The 21757-nt window shown below is 50.2% G+C and overlaps 1 protein-coding gene across 1 annotated transcript; it reads right to left on the bottom strand.

Moving 5' to 3' along the window:
• Positions 1-5555: 5555 nt before the first annotated feature.
• On the bottom strand, positions 5556-21707 carry AHCY (adenosylhomocysteinase). Its single transcript, XM_068565534.1, has 10 exons — positions 21573-21707; positions 15982-16172; positions 14754-14829; positions 12928-13077; positions 11929-12041; positions 11248-11455; positions 11069-11156; positions 10850-10967; positions 9849-10043; positions 5556-6441 (listed from the first exon to the last, which is right to left on the bottom strand). Exons 1-10 carry the CDS (start codon positions 21598-21600, stop codon positions 6310-6312), a joined length of 1299 nt encoding a protein of 432 aa, XP_068421635.1. The 5' UTR covers positions 21601-21707; the 3' UTR covers positions 5556-6309.
• Between the last annotated feature and the right edge of the window lie 50 nt (positions 21708-21757).

Genomic DNA, 21757 nt, shown 5'->3' with positions numbered 1-21757 from the left:
AAGCCAGGCAAAGGAGATTCTGTCTGCCTAGAGCCGACACCTTGCAGGAGCCTCAGCCCCAAGGTTTTCTCCCATTTTCTCTCCTGGTGCCATTTCTGTCTTCTCCACCTCAGCAGGACACTTGAAATTGCCAGAGACGGCAACCCTGTTCAAATGGGCTAAAGGAAAAAAAGGGAACTTTGTTGTTGTCACAGCACTAAACAGTCCAGTGGGTAGATCTAGTTAGCATAAAGCATGGCTAGATTCAGGTCCTCTGGAATGTGTCACTCTGTCTCTCAATTCTATGTTGGTGTCACCCTCAGGCAGACTTCCCCTCATGGGGGCAAAGAAGCAGCTCTAGGTTCACATTCCTGCCAAGCCTGACAGCCCTACTGAAGAGAGCGCCTTTTCTCCATTTTCAGGACAGGTGGGTCTCTTTTACAGTTGCCACCTGCTGTGCAACAGGCACTGGGTGGGAGGGGTCGCAAGGGAACTTGTTAGAAATGCAAATTATAGGGCCCCATCTCAGGCCTACTGAATCAGAAGCTCTGGGGGTGAGCCCAGCAATCTGTGTTTTAACAAGCCCCCAGGTGGTCCTGACACAGGTTTAAGAACCACTGGGTTAGTGGGGATCCATACAAGCCAGCAGTTAGAAGAGCCAGCAAGTTCCCCACAAAGAGACATGCTGAGGCAGGGCATTCTGTTGGACATACCCTGGGTGTACGTTCCCAGCTACTTCTGTTTCTCTCCCTTGTAATAAGGCAAGTATGAGAAGAACTGTGAGTGGGGGTAATCAGACTATCAGGGTACTTAGCAGTGTGAATGTAGGTACCAACTATTTATGGAGTTGTCAGGAAAAGCCCACTGCCCAGCACCTGGGGTCTTTTGGGACCCCTCGGAGGTTGTAACTCCTCCAGCCAGGGAGAGAAGCCAGCAGACCGGAAGGAATCTGGCCCCAAGCACAGCCCGCACGGGGTGCAGGCAGCCCAGGGTAAGCTCCTGGGATCACTATTGGACAGTTCTCTGTATTGCATCACACCAGATTTCTAGTAAAAATCCTGAAATCCTGGGGTTGAATCTGGACCAACTATGTGAGCTATGTGCCTATCCTTGAGCCAGTTTGGAGAGTGTATCCATGAGTAACTTACTGAAGCTGATTGACAAGGCCTGATCACATAAGCACCCTGGCTGCCTCCATCACTTCAAGCAGATTTCCTAGCCTTGTCCTCTGGGGTAGTCCTGAGTGGGTCTCAGGGATGAGAATCTGGATTCCTGAGGTTTCCTGAAACCTCAGCTCCCCAAAGCAGAGCCGACCCCTGCCTGCTGCCTCTTGTAGTTCTCCCGGCATAAGCAGGCCCTCCCAACCCCTCCTGGGTTTTACTCCATGCTACCTCAAACCCTCCAACCTCCTCATTACTTGTCTCCAACAAGACTTGAAAAGGGATTCCAGCACATCTAGCCTAGCAAGGCCCTCCCACCTTAACCTGCCACGTGGAGGTGGGCAGAGGGCCTTGGTATGCAGGGAAGAGCTCTTGCCTAGAGGCAAGCAGGACACCTAGATCTTCAGGGTGACTTTGGACTTCACTTAAACTCTCTGGGCCCGCATTTCTCCATATACACATGCTGGATTTGGCTCTATAGATGCTCTAAGTTCCTTCCAAGTTCTAAGATCCTAAGATTTTTCTAAAGTACTGTTTAATTTTCTAAATATCCTAAATTTCCTGCCTTCAAAACAGCTCCTTCCCACCCAGTGGTGCCTGACACAGCCCTGAAAACTTGACATAAAACTCTTTATATATTTACAATAGCCAGGACATGGAAGCAACCTAAGTGTCCATCAACAGATGAATGGATAAAGATGTGGCACATATATACAATGGAATACTACTCAGCCATAAAAAGAAACGAAATTGAGTCATTTGTAGTGAGGTGGATGGACCTAGAGTCTGTCATACAGAGTGAAGTAAGTCAGAAAGAGAAAAACAAATACCGTATGCTAACACATATATATGGAATTAAAAAAAAAAAAGGTCATGAAGAACCTTTTCTTCAAGGTTCTTGAAGAAAAGACGGGAATAAAGACACAGACCTACTAGAGAATGGACTTGAGGACACGGGGAGGGGGAAGGGTAAGCTGGGACGAAGTGAGAGAGTGGCATAGACATATATACACTACCAAATGTAAAATAGCTACTGGGAAGCAGCCGCATAGCACAGGGAGATTAGCATAGCACAGGGAGATTAGCATAGCACAGGGAGATTAGCTCGGTACTTTGTGACCACCTAGAGGGGTGGGATAGGGAGGGTGGGAGGGAGGGAGATGCAAGAGGGAAGAGATATGGGGATATATGTATATGTATAGCTGATTCACTTTGTTATAAAGCAGAAACTAACACACCATTGTAAGGCAATTATACTCCAATAAAGATGTTAAAAAAAAAAACCTAAAAACTCTTTATATACATGTTATGTCACTGACCCTCAAAACAACCATCTGAGGTAGGTACTTCTGTCCTTGCCCAAAGTCACATGGTGAGTTAACAGCAGACCCAGGTCTCCTCCCTTCAAAGCCCAGTCCACTGTTCCACAAAATCCCCCAGGTCTTAACCTCCCTTCTCACTTTCCTGGAAAAAAAAAAATCCAGTCAGACCAGATACTATAGGACCCTTGGCCAATTCCTTCTTTCCCCATGATGCCCAGGCATCAGGAGTGGAGTTGCGGGGAACAGGAGACGCATCAACTTTCACTGTGGATACCTGGTCAGTGTCAAACATGTGACAGATTAGCAGATCTGAGATCAGAGGTAAGGCTGAGACCAGATGTGAAAGGAGAGGGTGTTTTTTTTTAAAAAAGAAAGGTTCTGAGAACTGGCAGGACACCTCCAAAGAGGAAAGGAAAAGGCCAGGATAACAGAAACCAGAACCCCTAGGGGACCGGATGTGGGGGACTACATTGGATCTCACAGAGGGAACATCTGGAAAGGTATTTCTTGAGTCTGGGAGCAGACAGGTTTGAGGGAAGGGAGCGTGGCTGCCATGAAGGATAAGGCATTAAACCTCTCTGGCTCAGATGAACAGCAGCCCTCCCCCTTTTCTACTGAGAAGAGCTGGGATTCTGGTCTCAGAGTCCTACCGAGTACAAAAACCAGCTCACTCTCTCAAAGCCTGTTTTCTGAACTGTAAAACGGGAATTCAAGTCTCTACAAGGTTATCAGGAGGAATAAGTAAGCGCTTACTTAGAGCAATGGCTGGTACACAATTAGCTGTAAAAGAAATGGCAGTGGGCAGCAGTGGATCTCGGACTGTTTTGACCATTGGTGTCATGATTGGTTGAGAGGTGGTTCCTGTGTCGTTTGTTGCTAATAATAGTTGAAGTACCAAAGTTTTAAAATTATTTACAGCAGAGTCATAGCATACATTCATGTAACCTAATGCAACAGCAACTATATGCATGGAGAAAAAAAGGCTGAGAATTAACTGGGCAGGACACCTTGATGAGCATCCAAGCCCGAGAAAGCATGGGGAGGGGCTATTGATCCTCTAGTTTTCAGCCCTTCACGCCTGTCAGACCGCAGGCCATCGACAAGGGTTTTGCTTGACACCATATACTTTTAAAAGTTAGACTAAACAAGCCCTTCTTTCTATCACTCAGATGCATTTGCACTCAAATAGTAGAAGAGGTGGAGTTACAATGCCAGATGCAGCCAAGGGCATGCCAAGCATGATGCTGTGGACTCGTGGTTGGGAAAGCTGATCTGAGAGGCAGGATTGGCCTCAACCTCCATCTCCTCATGTTCTCCTGTGTACTCAACTCTCACTCAACTCTGGAGGAAGAAATACGAAAGAGAGCCCCAACGGCAATCCACTACCTTCTGTCAAAACGTCATGCCTTGAGTAGAGCAACCTTCACTTATACGCTCGCCATTTGTCTCACACAAGTGCCTGGCCCAGGACTCAGACCAACCCGAGGTGGAGTCCAGGCAGCGCCACTTACCGTGTGATCTTGGGTCAGGCCATTTGGCCTCTCTGAATCTCTCCACTAATTCATACCAGGTAATAGCCAGAGGCTGAGAATACAAAAACAAGCCACAAGTATGAATGTTCAGTCAAGTAGGGTCGTTTCAGGGATCTGTGCAGCTCAAGGATTAAAACTAAGGTCTCATCCTAGTGTTCAAGGGCTCTCCTTCCTGTCTCCCAGGCCACCTTTCTAGCCCTCTACCTCACAGCTCCCCTTATATTACAGTTAAACTCCCTGCCCCCTAACTCACTCCTGCTTAAGTTGTTCTGCTGCCCAAAATGCTCTTGCCTTCAATTCCTATTAAAAATCTTTAGTTCTTTCAAAATCCATTTCAAGGGACTTCCCTTGTGGTCCAGTGGTAGAGAATCCGCCTTCCAATGCAGGGGATGCAGGTTCAATCCCCAATCGGGAAACTAAGATCCCACATGCCACGGGGCAACTAAGCCCATGTGCCGCAACTACTGAGCTCGTGTGCCTCAGCTAGAGAGCCCACATGCTGCAAACTACAGAGCCCATGCGCTCTGGAGCCCGTGTGCCACAGCTAGATAGAGAAAACCCGTGCACCACAACTAGAGAGAAGCCCGAGCGATGCAACTGGAGAGAAGCCCACGTGCTGCAACGAAAGATCCCAAATGCTGCACATAAGACCTGACGCAGCCAAAAAAATAAAAAGAAAATAAAATATTTAAAAAAAAACAAAACAACAAAATCCAATTCAAGCATCACCTTTTCCCTCCCGCCTTTCAGTGCTGCCAGGCACACTGAACTCTAAAGCTGAGCGGAGAAAGGGAAGTGCCAAGAGATGGCAAAGCTGTTTGTATGCCTGCCTTCTCCTTCTAGCTTGAGATTCCCAGCATCCCCATCAGGCCTTCCATGCAGTGGATGACCCTTAGAATAGTCTCTAGTTACCCTTCCCAGGCGGGTTCTTGTTTTTCTCTGACTTCCAAGACCAGAACAGGGGTTCAGTAAATGACGATTTAGGCAAATAGAGAGTCCCATTTCCCACCCACCTTCCTGTGATTTAAATCATGATGAGGCCACTTGTAACTGTGGACTTTAGGAAAGACGCTTAACTTCTATAAGTCTCCATTCTCATCCATAAAGTTAGGATAATAATATTACTAAGCTTGTTGCGAGATTAATGAAACTACAAAGCACCTAGCACTCAGTAGGTGATCAGTAAACAACAGTCCCCCAAGGAGCACTGGATCAAGCCAAAGTGGAAATGGGGAGAAAACGAAATTATAAATTGGAACAGAAAAAAATAAGGTAGAGGAAATAAATACAAACAGAGATTACAATAAATATAAATAGGTTAATCTCACCTATTAAGTGACTCTTAGGTTGGGTAAAAAACAGGCTGTTTACAAAAGACACACCTGGACACTAGAGTTCTCTCTTCATTTTACCCATTCTTCCAAGCCCAAGGGTGTGCCTGCAGCCCTTGTCACCCCACACCGCAACACAGCAGACTATTACAGCACATCAGACTATTACCCCTTGGCTTACACCATACATTGTTGGCAGTGTATTATCTATAAAATAAAGGCTCAAAATACTTTTAGGCACCAAAATTTTTATTAACCCACCTTCTTGCTCTCTTTTAAATTATAAACCAAATTAATCTCTTTTTGACCCAGAGTTGTGATGGGAACATCAAGTTACAATGCACATTTACGTTTCTCTGGCCCCTCTCAACCTCTGGCTGTCACTTCTCTTGTCCTTTCTTGGCTATCCCTTAACAATATATTCCAACCCCTGTAAAATAGGGACTAAAAGTACCAACCTCATCGTTCTGAGGTTTAAGAGAATGCCAAGCACTAAGCCGGGCTCTCAGGAGCATTCAAACTCCAACAGTTCCTCCACACCCTTTGACATAGCTCCTTCTCATCTGTCATGGGCTGAGGAACCAATGAACCTGTAAACCAAGAACATGGGTATAAAGTCCATAGGCCAAGTGAGGGCCTGGATGGTAAAGTGCATGGGCTTTGTGAACACCACTGCCAACTTCCAGCCTAAGGAAGGACTGACTGAGTGAGCAGTTCCAAAACCCCTGAGCTCATGGCTCCCTGTGGGTAACTCCCGTGTACCTCTATAATGACCAGGGCTTGAGGAGGGACTTCTTAATTCCCCCTGCCACACTTGGAACAGTATGAGGGATGCAGCAGAGGCCAAAGACTGAATGACTAGCCCCAGGGAGTTGATGGGGAACATTATCAAACCAATCTCAAAGGTGGTGCCATTTGCTCTTGGGGAGGAGAGGTGGGACCCAGGCAAGGACAGCAGCTGGAAAGCAAAGGGCAGGCCTGGTTCTCAATAGCGGTAGTGATCAGGTTTGAAGGGGCCATCACAGGGCATGCCCAAGTACTGGGCCTGCTTCTCAGTCAGCTTGGTCAGCTTCACATTCAGCTTGCCCAGGTGGGCTTCAGCCACTGCTTCATCCAGCTGGGGAGAAACACAGAAAAAGCTGGAATCAGTGCCATGCTCTGGGATCCGTTACTTGCATCTAGCTGCCAAAGAGAGGCAGGAACTGTTCTGTTGTGACATCTGCGGAGTGTTATGCATATCACTTCATTCTATCCTCACAGCCAGCCTCCAGTGTGGCTTTTGGCTGCTCAGTTCCCCTTCTTCAAGGGGGAACCAAGCTACATCCTCCCCTCCAAGCAGCCCTAATGGGACAATCAATTACATCTCCTTCCTTACCCTCCATCAACCTAAGCAGCCAACCAAAATGCTTCTCTGGAATTTATCTATGGACAAGACATATTTTCATGACAGGGGCTTTCAGGATTCCTAAACAGGGAGGCTATCAGTCTCTGCTCACCAGGGGCAAGTCTATTTGACAAGTGAAGTGAATGTAGGAGGAAAAAAGAGCCAAGAGACAGAGAAAGAGCTCTGATGCCAATGGATCCCTGGATCCAGTGTCTGAATCTTAGACTCCTCCATTACAGAACCAATAGAGTTCCTTTTTAGATTACACTGGTTGTGTTTGTTTCAAAATACATCCTTAGCACTGGTGGTATAGTGGTGAGCATAGCTGCCTTCCAAAATACATCCTTAAAATCTTTGTCTATAAATTCATAAAACTCCTTCCTTCAAGAGGGGGAGCCTAATTCCTCACCCCTTGAGTGACTCAATTCTAATGAATAGAATAAAGCAGAAGTGCTGGTGTGTGACTTGGAGACTGGGTCCTAAAAGGCACTTCAGCTTCCTCCTTTGCTCTCCCCCTGGATCTGGGGGAGGCCAGCCGCCATCTCATGAGGAAACTTAAGCAGCCCTATGGAGATACGCATGTGGCAAGGAACCACCTGCCAACAGTGATGTGAAGTGGATCTTCCAACTCCAGTCAAGCCTTCAGATGACTGCAGCCCTGGCTGACATCTCGACTACAACCTCATGAATTACGCTGCTCTCAAACTCTCAACCCACAGAAACTGAAATAATAAATGTTTATTGTTTTAAGCCAGTAAGTTTGGGATTTAAATTGCTATACAGTAACAGATAACTAATACACCAGTTTGAACAGGGTTTCTAAAGGATCCTGACTAATAAAAAAATTGCCATCTCCTTTCACAAATGTGGAAATCAAGGCTCAGAAAGGTGGAATGACTTGCCCAAGGTCACAAAGCTAGTTAATGACAGAGCTAGGTTTTGAATCCAGGGTCCACCTGGCTCCAAAGTCCCATAACTTGTCTCAAGTTATGGTCTCCAAGGCAGCTTTGAAGAGACAGAACAGAAACCAAGGAGGATAGAGGCTGGGGTTAGATAAGGCCTATTTCTAAGTCTGACCAGTGCTGAAATGCATAAAGGGGGCCTGAGAAGGGCAAGTGGCTGTACTTAGAGAAGGATCAACCCTAAGCAGGGCTCTCACTTTCTCAGCGTCCAGCTCCAGGTAGGGCCTCTTTCTACCCCCAAGTCCCATCCCATAATGGCGCAATAGCCTTTAACCACAGCCCAGCCCAGAGAGCTTTACATTCCCAAGTGGTTTCACACTCACGGTCTCATTAGAGGCTCACAAACACCCTTAAGAAGGAGGCCAGGGTTTATTCTTCTATTTAACAAATGAAGAAACTGGGGAGAGGCAGGCAAAGGCAGGAGCAGAGCCCACCCCTAAGTCCTAAGTCCATGTCAGCTCTGGAGGCAGAATGAAGGTCTCCAGTGCCCAGAGGACACAATGAATTCTCCCTTCTATTGGCCTGGCTTAGCCGAGAACACCCTTCCTTCTCCCTGCTCCCCGTACCCAGGAGGCAGTGTGTCATAACGGTTAACAACTTGGACAGGCAGGGGTGGGATGCACTCCTGGCCCAATACTTTGCAGCTGTGGAGGCAAGTCACCCTCTGAAGCTTAGTTTCTTCATCTGTAGGCTGGGTCTCTCAGAGCTGGTATAGAGATCAGTGATATTCAAGAGCGCTTGGTGCAAGTACCTTAAGAAATGGTGGCTGCTCTCTCTTTCCTTGTTAACCAAGGTACATAATCCCTTGCCCACATCTCGCATGTGAGATGTGAAGCCTGTCCCCAACCCGTATCTTGGCAGTGATGAAGGAAGAAGATAGGATGGGGCCAGGTGCTGGGGTAGGAGGTGAGCTCTTTGCCTTCTCACTTCCAACCCCGGCCTCATTTTAAAGGCCTGCCCAATCTCTCACTATATTCACAGCCGTATTTCCTCCAACTGAGATCAGATGAGGGGTCGAATGAGACTTTTTTCACCGCACAACCAGCATGGGAACCTGGCAGGCTGCCCAGGACAGGACAGCCCCCTGAGGCCCTTACAGGTAAAACATCTGGTCAGGCAAGACAGTGCCTGAGGAAGACTAGGGGGAAAGGAGTTGGCTGGCTCGGGGGCAGACAACCCAGCCTCTTCCTACTTCTCATCAGTTGGCAGACCAGCTTTTCAAAGGGTGGGAGGAGTGGTATGAAGACTCCACCGCAGCCTCTCCAGCAGCCAAGGGCTGGAAGCAAGAGCTACTCTTACCATTTAGCTGAGAAGGAAACTGAGGCCCAGTCAGGCAAAGTAGCAAAGCCAAGTTCACCCATGACACTGGCAAAAAAAAAAGCCAGGACTAAAACATAGTGTTCTGACCTGTGGGAGAGGGCAGTTGCAGGGGGTGTTCGGACAAGCACTGGATTTGACGTCAGACGACCTCATTGTCATGGTTAATCTGACCACACGCGCACAACACATCAGGTGCCATGCTCAGTGTGTTAGTGGCATCATCCCATTCCAAGGCCACAATCACGCAGCCTGTAGGCTGCATTCGGCTTACAAACACTTCCAAGTTAACCAACCTGGTTATATTTAAAAACTGAATATTTCACACAAATATACTGATATCTGGCTTCCTTTGAAACGTCAGGAGCCCTGGTCCAGTGGGTCCAGGTTGATGACAGGCAGCCAACCTCTTCAACTGGGGCACGTGCTCTTTGGTCAGTTCCCACCCAGCCCATTTACCTGCCCAATTCCTGTGGGCATGTGGGTTTGTGACCTGTGATCTAAGGAAATCCTCACAATCCTTAAAGAGGTAATATCACCTTCATTTTACAGATAAGGAAATGGAGGCACAGTTACACAGCCTCTAAGTGGTAAGGGTGAGATTCAAACCTGGGTGTGTCTCACTCCAAAGCCCATGCTCCTCTCACCACCCAGCCCTGCCACTCTGGGAGTTATTCCCTGCTTTGGGCCCCAATTTCCTCCTCTGTTAAAAGGAGAGAATGATTTCTGCCCTGTGGAGGACCCTGTGAAGATCTTCAAGAGAGTGGAGAGGCGAGTGCTGTATGAACTCTGGCAAGGCCTGCATGGAGAGCCCAGGGCTGGACACATGACCCTTGGCCAGGGGTGGAGGTAGGAACCCACCTTCTTGGGCAGGAAGTGGACCCCGACGGGATACTTGTCTGGGTGGGTCCACAGCTCAATCTGCGCCAGCACCTGGTTGGTGAAGGAGTTGCTCATCACGAAGCTGGGGTGGCCCATGGCGCAGCCCAGGTTGACCAGCCGGCCCTCGGCCAGAATGATGATGCGGCGCCCGTTCTTCAACAAGTAGCGGTCCACCTGCAAGTGGGCAGCACAGTGGTAAGGGCTGGTGGGCACAGCTCCCAGTGTCCACCCCTATCCTCATCCTACCCTCCAGTCCAGCAGGCCTCCCGACCTCCAGCAGGGCCCACAAAGGGCCTGGACTGCCCCAGAACAACCTCCAGCACAGGGCCTGGCACACACAATTAATAAGAGCCAGTATTTGTTATGCAACTCTGAGCAGCAGACCTCATAGGTCTGCTGTGAGAATTTAAAGAGCTGACATGTACAAGGCACTTAGTTTAAGTACTACGTATTAGCTAATGTTATTATTATTACTGGCATGTGCCCTGGGCTAAGAACATACATATAACCATATATACATATATACACAATATATATATAAAATTATCACATTTAATCCTACTAACAACCCTGTAAATTAAGTACTGCTATTATCCCCATTCCACAGATAAGAAACTGAAGTTTAAAGGGTTAAGTTCTTTGTCCAGAGCCACACATTACAAAGTGGCTGCAACATGAGCCTGGACAGTCTGAGGACAGATCCCACGTTCTCAATCACCATGCCTAGTAACAAGTTGAATGCGGTGGTACTCAACCTTGGCTGCACATCGGAATCATCTTGGGACCTTTAAAAATGGGGATGCCTTGGCCTCACTCCAAGATTCCAATTTAAGCAGCCCTGAAACCAGTCCCTCTTGCACCCATCCCACTGCCCAGGTTGCCAGACCCTCGTCATCTGACTTGCTTGACGGCCAGCCTACGAGCACGCCCCCCTCGGCGCTCCATCCACCAAGCCTGCTGGCAGGGCTGGGGCTTCTCACCTGGGGCTTGATGTTCACCTTCTCCACAGCGTTCTCGTTCAGCCACTTGACATCAATCTCCACGTCAAAGTGTCCGATGTTACACACAATGGCGTCATCTTTCATCTGTTCAAAGTGCCTGTGGAGGAGCCCCAGCCTGTGACAGACTGTCAGGGACCAAGAGCAGCTGCAAGCCTGCCCCCTCCTTCACTCCCTGGGACCCCCCCACCTGGCGCCTACCTGCCGAGGATGATGTCGATACAGCCCGTGGTGGTGACAAAGATGTTGCCCTCCTGACAGGCCTCATCCATGATGGTCACCTCATAGCCTGTGTAGGGACAGTGTCTGTGCGTCATCCAGGGTGGTCTTGCCCCCCCTCTGGCCCCAGTGGCTGACAACCAACCTTCACCCTATCATACCCTCCATGGCAGCCTGAAGCGCGTTGATGGGGTCGATCTCCGTGATGATGACGCGGGCCCCGAAGCCCCTCAGGGCCTGGGCACAGCCCTTGCCCACGTCGCCATAGCCCGCTACCACCGCCACCTTGCCTGCAATCATCACGTCCGTGGCCCGCTTGATGCCATCTATGAGGGACTCCCGGCAGCCATAGAGGTTGTCAAACTTGCTCTGAAAGGAGAGGGGGCAAGGCGGCTACGGGGGCAGGCAAGGCCCTGGGGCCTCAGACCCACTCTCAACATCTCAGCCTGGTGGGCCTTGGGCTGATCACCTCCTGGGACTTCTCCCCACCAGCTAATGTGCTCATGTGCCCCTTGCCCTGCTCAGTCCCACGACTTTCTCCCTGGCCTTTCTCTGCCAGTCCAGAAGGCTTCCTGGGGATCAACTATGAGAGATTGCCCAGTCAAAGAATCTGCTTCACGTTAAACCTCTTGATGCCCAGCTCTGAGGCTCACTGCACAGTTCTTTGCCTCTTTAATGCCTTTAATGCTTTGCCTCATTACCCTAAGTCTACAACCCCTTTTCCCCCTCAAATGAGGGCTAAGCCCCTAGCCTGCAGCCTTCCCAGGGGACTTTCTGCAAGGCCTACTCCTGAGCTGCTCTGGGAACCAACAGCTGGAGCCATCACTGCCCCACAGGCTCACCTTGGTGACAGAGTCGTTGACATTGATGGCAGGCACCTTCAGGATCCCGTTGGCCATCATCTTGTACAGGTTGTGGACCCCCGTTGTGGTCTCTTCGGAGATGCCTCGGATGCCTGAACAAGAGAGGAGGGGATGAATTTCAGGCCAGGAAGGAGTGGCCCAAGGGACAGGGTGGCATCTGGGATGAAACTCCGAGAGCCTCAGAGATCCCACAACTGAACTCACCCAAATTCCTCATCTTTGCCTCCTAAAGCCGCTCCTCCTTCTGGGTTCCTATCTCTGTAACGGACACCGCAGTCCACCTAATCACCTAGGCCAGCATGAGGGAGGAGCCACTACCATCACCAGGCCTAATGATTCTACCTCCCAACAACTCCCCAACTCTCCACTTGCACTGTCACTGCCCTAGTCCCTGCCACCATCGTCGCTTGCCTGTCCCAGCCACAACTCATCCTCTACACAGTAGCCATTTTTAACATATACATTTGCAGGGAAGTCTTTTCAGTACCATCCAATTACTTCCCTTTACTCTCAGGATCAAACCAAACTCTTTTCTCAGTCTATTCTATTAAGTCTTTACACATCTGATCTTCACTAAAGCTCCAGCCACAACCTGCAATTCTCCCCAGTGAAGGAAGCTGCCATGCTGGCTAACTTTCTGTTTTATGAATGGTCTATCCTTTCCTGCCTCAGGGCCTTTGCACTCACTATACTACCCCACTTTCCTCCCCACCCGCTTTTAACAAAGCTGACGCATTCCCAGCTGTTCTCAGCCCTTGCCTTGGCTTGCCCTTGGGTCATCAGCTCAGCCAGGTCTCCCCTAGCCACCCAGCCCCGAAGCCGGGCCCTAGCACGCCTACAGGAGCCTGCTGTTCTCCCATCTTCCACAGAATCTGCTGCTCGAGGCACTGGGAGTCCTGCCAGGCCTGCTGCTTTCATGCGGGCAAGCAGGCCCCGTTTAAACCACTAGCGCCCAGCCCATCCACCCGTCCTACTCACCTGACAGGAGCTGTGGGTACTTGGTGTGGATGAGGTTGGTGAGGTCACCACCATCGTCCAGAATCATGTTGAGGGGCCCGTCCTTGAAGTACAGCGTCTGCTCAATGCACCACAGATATTCCTCGTCCGTTTCACCCTTCCAGGCGTACACTGGAGAGTGAGTGGCATATCAGGGCCTGGCCCTCCCCACTGGCACCTGCTCCAGGGACCCACCTGGATAGAGCCAATACTATCTCCTTCCTAATTCCCATCCCCTGCCACCTCTAGCCCCTCTGAGGACTCAGCGATGGTAAGAACACAACTTGGAGCCAGAGAAATCTGAGTGCAAATCCTGGTTCTGCACTCACCAGCTGTGTGACTTTGGGAAAGTCACTTCACCTCTCTGAGCCTCAGTTTCCTCATCTATAATAGTATGGATTATGTGAGACAGAGGCCAAGTACAGACACCCCCATATATAGGTATCTGGAAATAATTATCTCCTTTCCTACCTCTTCTGTCTGGGCCTCCAACCCAGTGACCAGGGCTCCTACCCACAATGCCTACTGCTAGGATGGAGGTGCACGGGGGCAGGAAGCCACACTCAGGTGGACCCAAGCGAGACAAGATCCAAGATGCATTATGCACTGAAAGGACTTGATGGGCCAGCAGTCTCTGTGGTAGGTTATCCTAGGCACAGTCTGGCCGAAAACTACTAACAGCAGCTACCATGTATGGAGCACTTTCTCTGTGCCAGACATTACTCTAACTGCTTCACGCCCCATCTCATTTTTCCTCACAGAAACCCTGTGAGGCAGCCATTACCATCATCATCATTTACAGATGCCCAGAGAGGGGCTAAGATGTGCCCAGGTCACTCAGTATGGCATTCCTGAGCAGGCATCAGAACCCAGGCAGGGCTCCTGGGAATTCGAGGGCAGACCAGTGGTTAGGACTCTGCGCTTCCACTGCTAGGCGCCCAGGTTTGATCCCTGGTCGGGGAACTAAGATCTCGCAAGCCACATGGCGCAGCCAAAAAAAAAGAACCCAGGGCTCCTGACTGCCAGCCCAGGCTCCTCCCATCATATGGTACAACTGAGACACAGGTGTGGGGCTCCCATGAACCTCCTGTGAGCAAAGGACACCTGCCAAAGCAGGGCCAGCTTCCCCTCCCCCAAATTGGTGCAGACAATGGCATTAAAAACAAAACCTTTCCCAGAAAAGGGCCATGGAGCCCAAACTAGGCTGAGGAGTTGGAGACAGGCCAATCCAGCCTTGGTCAGTCTCTGGAGAGGTCCTCCCCCACTCTTTACCCTCCACCTGTGGCTGGTTAGAAGGAACTGTGAATGTCCTATTTCATCATCATCAGAGCTAACCACTGCCTTCCTCAAGCCCAGGCAGACTTGTGCCTATTTCTCCAGCAGCTTGTGAGAAAGTCTTTCCTCTTTGGTCCTGGTACTTCCCCAGCGCCCAAACCATCAGATACTATGCAATGGACCTCTGAGACTTTTTTTCTGCCCAGTATCCCTCCCTGATTCTTTCGGAAACAGACCCACATCATTCCTTTAAAGAATTTCCCCTCTTCAACATCGTGTGGCTCCCAATCATTAGATCCCACCCTTCCTGATCACATGACTTGAACTGGGCAAGTAAGTGCCTTCAATAGGATTTTAGATGACAGTTGGACAAAACAGTTCTTTCCAATGGGTCACTAGGCTAGGATTCTGCGGCCATGACTCCTCTCCTCTACCGCCGGGAAGTCTGTAGCAGTAAAAGTCAGTGAAGCAAACAGGAAAAAGCAGAGCCACTTCATGCATTCCTGCATCCCTCAGAAGCAAGCTGGCCTCACCTGGAATGCCAGCCTTGGCAATGGCAGCTGCTGCATGGTCCTGGGTGGAGAAGATATTGCAGCTGGACCACCGCACCTGAAAGAGCCAGCAAAACAGGGCTGGTCACAGACAATTCAGAAGACCAAGGTCACTGGACAGGGATAAGAAAAAGCCCTGGAGCTAGGGCCGAGAGGCTCGGGAACTACATCCAGCCAGTTCTGCAACCTCAGGCTGGGTTGCAAATGGCAACCAGTGGATGGGAGTGGATGGGAGCCAGAGCACTGACAAGACCCAACTTATGTTAAAACATGGCTCTGCTGTGTGGAAGGGAAAAGGCTCCACACAGAAGCAAGGAGACAGGGCAGAAGCTGTTGTCAGAGTTCAGACAAGAAATGCACCTCTAGCAGTGGAGGTGATGATGCGTGTACTTTGAGGGCTGAGCTGACAGGATTTGCTGCAGGGTTCGTTGTTGGAGTAAGAGAGCAAGAGGAGTCAGGGACGACCCCAGGTTCTTGAACTGAGAGGGCCTGTAAGGCTGAAGTCTGCATCTGCCTACACGGGGAAGCCTCCAAGAAGAGAAGGAAATCATGAGTTCCTTTGGACATGTTGAGGCTGAGATGTCAATCAGATCTCCAAGTGGAGGTGATACACCAGTTGCTGGGTACCCAAGTCTGGAGTTCCAGGGAGAAGTCCAGGCTCGTACATATAACTGGGAGTCATCACCATACAGACAGTATTTAAAGCCATAAAATCAGATTGCCAAGAGTGTGAGTGTATAAAAGAAAGAAGAGGTCCAAGGACTGAACCCTGGTGTATTCTGTAGCTGGCTTTTGCTGCTCTGCCCTGCCCCCTGCTTTGGGAAACATCTTGCCCCCAGAGAAGTTGGAAGAGCTGCAATCATTGGTACACATAACCCAGGCTGAACCAATCAGAGCGCGCCATCCTTCCAGCAGCCATGATTGGCCAAGGGCAGGCACATGACCCCAGGAGGGCCTAGGAGAGCCAGTCCTTAGGTGACTCAGTAGAACGCCGGGCTTGAGTTTTTCCTATCAGAGCTCCCCAGTCAGGAGAATGTGAACTGAGGGCAGTCAGACGCCGTCTTCCCAGCGAGAGAAAATCTGCAGAACAGTCACGACAAATGGAGGTGGGGGGCACTGTGACAAGGCTGTAGCTGGAGCCCCTGCTGGGCCTGAGGGGGCACAAGACTGGAGTTCCCCACTGCACAAGAACTGCTGCTGCGGGCCTCACCTCAGCACCCAGGGCAACGAGGGTCTCGATGAGGACAGCTGTCTCCACGGTCATGTGCAGGCAGCCGGCAATGCGGGCGCCCTTCAGTGGTTTGGAGGCCGAGTACATCTCCCGCATGCGCATCAGGCCCGGCATCTCATTCTCTGCGAGGTCCAGGGCCTTGCGTCCCCAGGCGGCCAGGCTGATGTCAGCTGTGGGGGCAGGATGGATGGGAGTTCGTGAACCACCGCATCCCACCAACCACAAAGCACTGCCACTCAGCACTCATCCACTTGCGGGCAAGAAACACTAGACTGGGTAATCCGGTCACCGCACTCTCTCACTCATTCAACAAGGATTTATGGAGCCAGGGCAGTCAAAAAAGAAAGACATGGTCCCTGCCAGTAACCACAGCTTACTTATAGCCTTGTGGGAGAACACATTTAATCAAAGAATCACACAGGACCATGAATATTACAACACAGGTAAGTGCCCCCTTGAAAAATAGCTATCAGCCTATATATACCTCCTGCTACCCTTTCTGCTGCCACCTACCAACGTCCTCATTCCCTAAAGATTTTAGCTCCTGGCTCTCCACATTCCTAGTCATCACTCTTGGTGACTTCAGCACTCATAAATGATATAATCTAACACCTTGGACTCGGCACAGCTCCTTGATCTCCTTGAAGATATAAAAATGCTTCTCCACTCCTAATGTTTCTCTCCACATGGAGGGAACTCATCTGTGTAACTAACACTCTTGGCCTCTCTCTCTCTCTGCCCCAGGGGAGGTGGAGTGACTTGTCTAACTAGTAAACTTAGGAGGAATAAACTGGGCATGCGCAGTTCAGGTCTCCCGTCTTTTGCAAGCAAGCAGCAGCCAACCTACCTGCAGGAAGTGTGTTCTTCCACATAGAGACCTACCCAGGCCCGCCCTGCCTGTAACTCGTGGGTTAACTGCTGAATTTTGGGGTTCAGTTAGCATGATCATTGGGACTTTGACACTAATCTGCATTCTCTGGCTTCGATGTTATTAGTCATCCCTTGGTAACTACAGCGGATTGGTTCCGGGAACACCTGTGGATACCAAAATTCTCGGACGCTCAAGTCCCTTACATAAAATGGCATAGTACAATGAATACTACTCCTGTCCCTTATAATCTCACCCTCCCTCCCCTGCCACACTAGCCCATTCTCAAGGTCAGTCCCTAGGTCAGTGTTTGCAAACTTCCCGGATAAGGGTCATCTGGCATGCTTACAAATCTCCCCTGCGGAATCAGATTCAGTAGGTATAGGATGGGGCCCGGAACTCGTCGTGATTTTTATCTTTAGGGGAGCTTAGATCCCGCCAATCACCCAAAAGGGGTGGTGGGTGGGAGGGAAAGGACTATAGAGAATTTAGTAATAAATAATAAAACCAACTAAGTCACTCTGCTTCCTACTGTACATCTAAACAACTTCACAGATGAAATATACCCCCCCATGGGAGGGACTACTCCCACTGTGCCTCAACACACACCCCCTCCAACCCCTGCCCACTTTGGCAGGCCATCACCCATGATACTCTCCCTTGGAAATCTTGATTTCAAGCGACCGACTCTGGCCATGTCCCATCTTTCCAATACTCTCTGTCTAGGGCCCAAACTCCAATAAAGCTGCAACGGGTCAGGTCAGAACCTTTAATCCATTTATCCTACGATTATCACTGTACCTCACTGCACCCTTCATGTTCTCAACATCTTCCACAATTTAGATTCCACTGTCCCTTCTACCCTCTTGTTCTCTGAGAACTCCTCAGCAAAACTCCCACCCTGGTTAAACCCAGCCCTCCACTGCACCCAAGTCATTGAGCCCAGTAGGAGGAAAATGATGACCACACCAAGAGTTTCATTTATTAAGACCACAAATCTCAAGGGACACTCCAGCAATCCTATTACATCTTCTTAGTAAATTTACCACCTTTTCCACTCCAAACTTCTAACCTTTCCTCATCAACTGATGACCTCACTTCACAATTCATAGAGAATTCAGAACTATGCCACTTTTCCTCCAGGGAATCCACTAGTCCTCCTCACATGTAGTTACAGACCAGGCATTCCTTTGTTACAACAGACAGGGCTGTCTCTGCTCTGTGGGGCCTGATCCCATATCGTTTTACCTCCTTGATGACTTCACTACTCCACTAAAACTGCTCTTCTCAAGGTCTCTGTAAGGCCTAATCCCCATAACTAATGGTCAATTACCTATGTTCATAGTTCTCCCTGCAGCACGAATAGCACTAAGTACTCTCTCCTTCTGAAACCCTTTCTTTGCTTGGCTTCTATGCCTGTCTTTCTGTGGCTTCCCTACCACCTTCCTGGCTCCTCTTCCTGTTACAGACTCTAAAGTTTGGAAGCTCTCAGGGCTTCATCATCTCCCTCTTCTCTCCTACCAGATGAGCTCATCCCATTTTATGGCTTGAAATACTTTTTCTATGGAAATGTCTCCCACACATTCATCTCCAGCCCAATCTTCTCCCCTGAACTTGAGACTCATATAATCCAACTGCCTATTCAGCATCTCAATTTGGATGCCCAACTGGATTATGTGTCAAGTTTGAGCCCTCATGACTCCTTGCCCTCACCCCCAAACTTGTCACTCCCCAAATCTTCCCATTTTAGGAAATGAAACCACCATTCGACCAGCTGCTCCAGCCAAAAACTTAACGATTTCTTGCTTTCTCTTTCTCCCTTGCACCCCCTTTCAACCCATCAGCACACTGTTGGCTCAACATCCCCAATACAAGCAATCCAACAGCATCTCACCACCTTGGATCACTGAAGCCACCTCCTCACTGGTCTCCCTGCTCCCACGTACTATTCTCCCCACAGAAGTCAGAGAAACAAACTTTTCAATTTTAAAATATATCACCTCCATTCTTCTGCTCAAGTAAAAAACAAGCCAACATCCAATGGCTTCCCCTTAACCATGAATAAAATCCTAACTCATCACATGGCTTTAGGGTCCTACCCAGGTGACTGCCCACCCTTCTCCCCCACCTCTCCACCCTCTTCTCCCCCTCTCTAGTTGCTTAACCACACGAACCTCCAGGTGAACTAAACTCATTCCCACCTCAGGGCTTTAACCAAGCAGCTCTCTTACCCTGGAAGACTCCTCCCCAGCACCTGATACAGTACCTGGCACACAGCAGGGGCTCAACAAAAACCTGGAAATAGGAAAGAACTTGGTATTTTGTTGCTGGAGGAACAGAGTGTGCCAGGGTGACTCTAGCAGAGGGAGTAAGATGATGAATCAGGACTTTATTCCTATAGAGTTTTAAGGGGAGTATCATGACCAGACTTGTCTTCCGAAAAGCCCTCTTTGGTTGCTGCATGTATCTGTGGAGCAACAGACCCGGGGAGACCTGTGAGGAGGGAGACCAGGACTGGGGTGGTGGCCATGGAGACAGAGAATTGGGCAGATCTCCTCACTTATAAAATGGAGACAATACTACTGTATTATCCATATGCATGTCTGTCCCACTCTCATCCTTGAGTCACCCTTGTATCTCTAGTGCCCAGCTGGGCCTGGCATAGAGAAGGGGTCCGCAAATGTTTACCAACCACACCTGTTGTTAGGACTGAATGAGAGAAGGTCCACGAAAGGGGCTGGCACGAGACAGAGTTAGCAAACAAGAAACAAATCTGAACCTAGTCCAACTCCCAGCATTTACGAATGAGGAAAGGCTCAGAGAAGGGTTTGCCCCAGGTTCCACAGCCAGTCAATGGCAGAGGCAGGACTGGTGGCCAGGGAGGGCTAGAGCCAGAGGCTCCTGGGAGGGGCACAGCAGTAGTGGACAATGGTTCCTGTCCTATCCTAAGCTTCACCCCCTCTGCCACCACCTGTCCCTCTAGCCAAAAAGAACTCTTTCACTGCCCTCAGGACAGCTGTGTCAGCCCTGGTGTTTTCGTGGGTCCCTCAACTCCAAGGGCACAGGAGAGTCTGGCACTCTAAGCTCTGGGGGTTTTGGTGCCCAGGAGAGCTGAGGACTTGCAGAGGTTGCAGTAACACCTGTCCCAGGACAAGCTAAGAGGCATAATAGCAAAACCCTCTCTGAGCCTCAGTTTCTTCGTCTGTAAAGTGGGAATAATCATCCCTAACCTTCTATGAGCCCTGAGGATTAAAGAAGATGCCATATGGGCAAGGTCGGGCACACTGTGCCCTCCCTGATGGAAGCGTCCTTCCTCCAACCCTACCTAGCCAAGCTCCTCCACTTCCAAATGCAGCCTTATCTGCTGCCACACAACCCGAAGCCCTCAACCCTAACCCATCCAACTCTCCACAGTGTAACATGTCCCCATTCCACTTCTGCCACTGGACCTTGACTTAATCTTTCTGGGCTTCAGTTTCATCCACACAAGAGGGACAATACCTACTCTGGCCTGCTACTTGATAAACTACTATTGATAGGTTGTTATTTTCCACAGTCTTTGCAAGTCACTTCCTGTTAGGGCTTCAGTTTCTTCCTCTGTATCATGAGATAAAGTCCACCTCTAAAGATCATTCTGTAAACAAATGCAAATCCCCAGATACATAGCAAGTGCTCCATGAATGATGCTTTTCTCCAGGTTGAATGGCATCTTGAATTTACTTTAAAAATTGCTAGCCAGGCTGAACTGGTTTTTGCTGAAAGGTCATTAGGGTTATTCCAAATGTGTTGTTCACTTATATACAGTGGTGAAAAGGTGGGCACAGCCTGGGTTCATATCCTGCTCCACCACCTCCCAGCTGTAAAAATGTGGGCAAGTTACCTTTTTTCCTGGGTTTCAGTAAACCCATCATAAAATGAGAAAGTCATAGTCCCCACCCTAAAAAGCCATTAGAATAAAATGAATTAATCTATAATAAACGTAGAAGGCAATGCCCATTCCACAGTAAACGCCCAATAAACGTTAACTATCAGTGTATCAGCTTCAATCCATAGAACAGCAGGAAGAAGTTTTCTAACCACTCCAAAATTTCTTCGAGATTCTCTGTATGACTGTACCTTCTGGCCAGGTGGGTGACCCCAAGAGGTTTGAGTAACAAGCCCAAAGTCCCTGGTAAGTGGACAAGCCCGGCCTTGGGCTCAGTCTCCAGGCCTCTCCCCACGTGCCCTTCGGGGCCCCAGTGCCCTCGCCTTCCCTGTAGGAGGCCCAGAGAGGGTGGGCACTTGCCCGGGACCACCAAGTTAGCCAAAGAGCCGGTCCAGGCCCAGGAGGCAGGATCCAGGCCCCCTAGTGTAGGTCCCAGCAGGTGCCACTGGTCCCAAGCCGCGGCTAGGTGCGCGCTGCCCGCCTGCCCCAGGCGGCTCTGGCGGAACACGCCGCCAGTTCGCCGCTCCGCGGGCCTCGCCGCTGCACCGGCCTCGCGGGGCACGCCGGGACGCATAGTCCGCGGCCGCCTCCGAAGACCCGCTCGCGGCGGCGGGAGAACTCCAACCCCCAGACGGCCTCGCGCGGCCAAGACCGCGCTGTGCCGGCGATTCAAGGGGGGTCTTTCAGAGCGCCCCGGGTCGGCTCCGCGGCAGCCGCCTCAACAGGCCCCCAGCGGAGGCGGAGCAGACGCGGCCGGCTGCCCGTCCCGGAACTCACCGACTTTGTAAGGCAGCTTGTCCGACATGCCGGCGGCGTTTCCGCACGGAGTGATGGACACGGGCGAAGGATGCCGAGCCGCGGACTGGAGGCAGGAGCGGGTCAGGCGGCGCCGGGTAGGGACCTGCGCGTGGCGCCGGCGCCTTTAAATATCTTCCCCTGGCTTGCATATTCATGAGTCCCGC

The sequence above is a fragment of the Eschrichtius robustus genome, chromosome 16, assembly GCF_028021215.1.
Source record: "Eschrichtius robustus isolate mEscRob2 chromosome 16, mEscRob2.pri, whole genome shotgun sequence".
Taxonomy (NCBI): Eukaryota; Metazoa; Chordata; class Mammalia; order Artiodactyla; family Eschrichtiidae; genus Eschrichtius; species Eschrichtius robustus.
Note: the sequence above shows the minus strand (reverse complement) of the source record. Positions and strands in the feature narration are given on the sequence as shown.

Bases quoted from the DNA above. Each gene is read 5' to 3' on its own strand.
- AHCY (XM_068565534.1), bottom strand. From the start codon at position 21,600: ATGTCGGACAAGCTGCCTTACAAAGTCG. The intron at 10,044-10,849 runs GTGAGAAGCCCC...GCCCACTTGCAG, and splicing joins AGGTGAACATCAAGCCCCAG to GTGGACCGCTACTTGTTGAA. The intron at 6,442-9,848 runs GTGGGTTCCTAC...GTTTCTCCCCAG, and splicing joins TCCACTTCCTGCCCAAGAAG to CTGGATGAAGCAGTGGCTGA.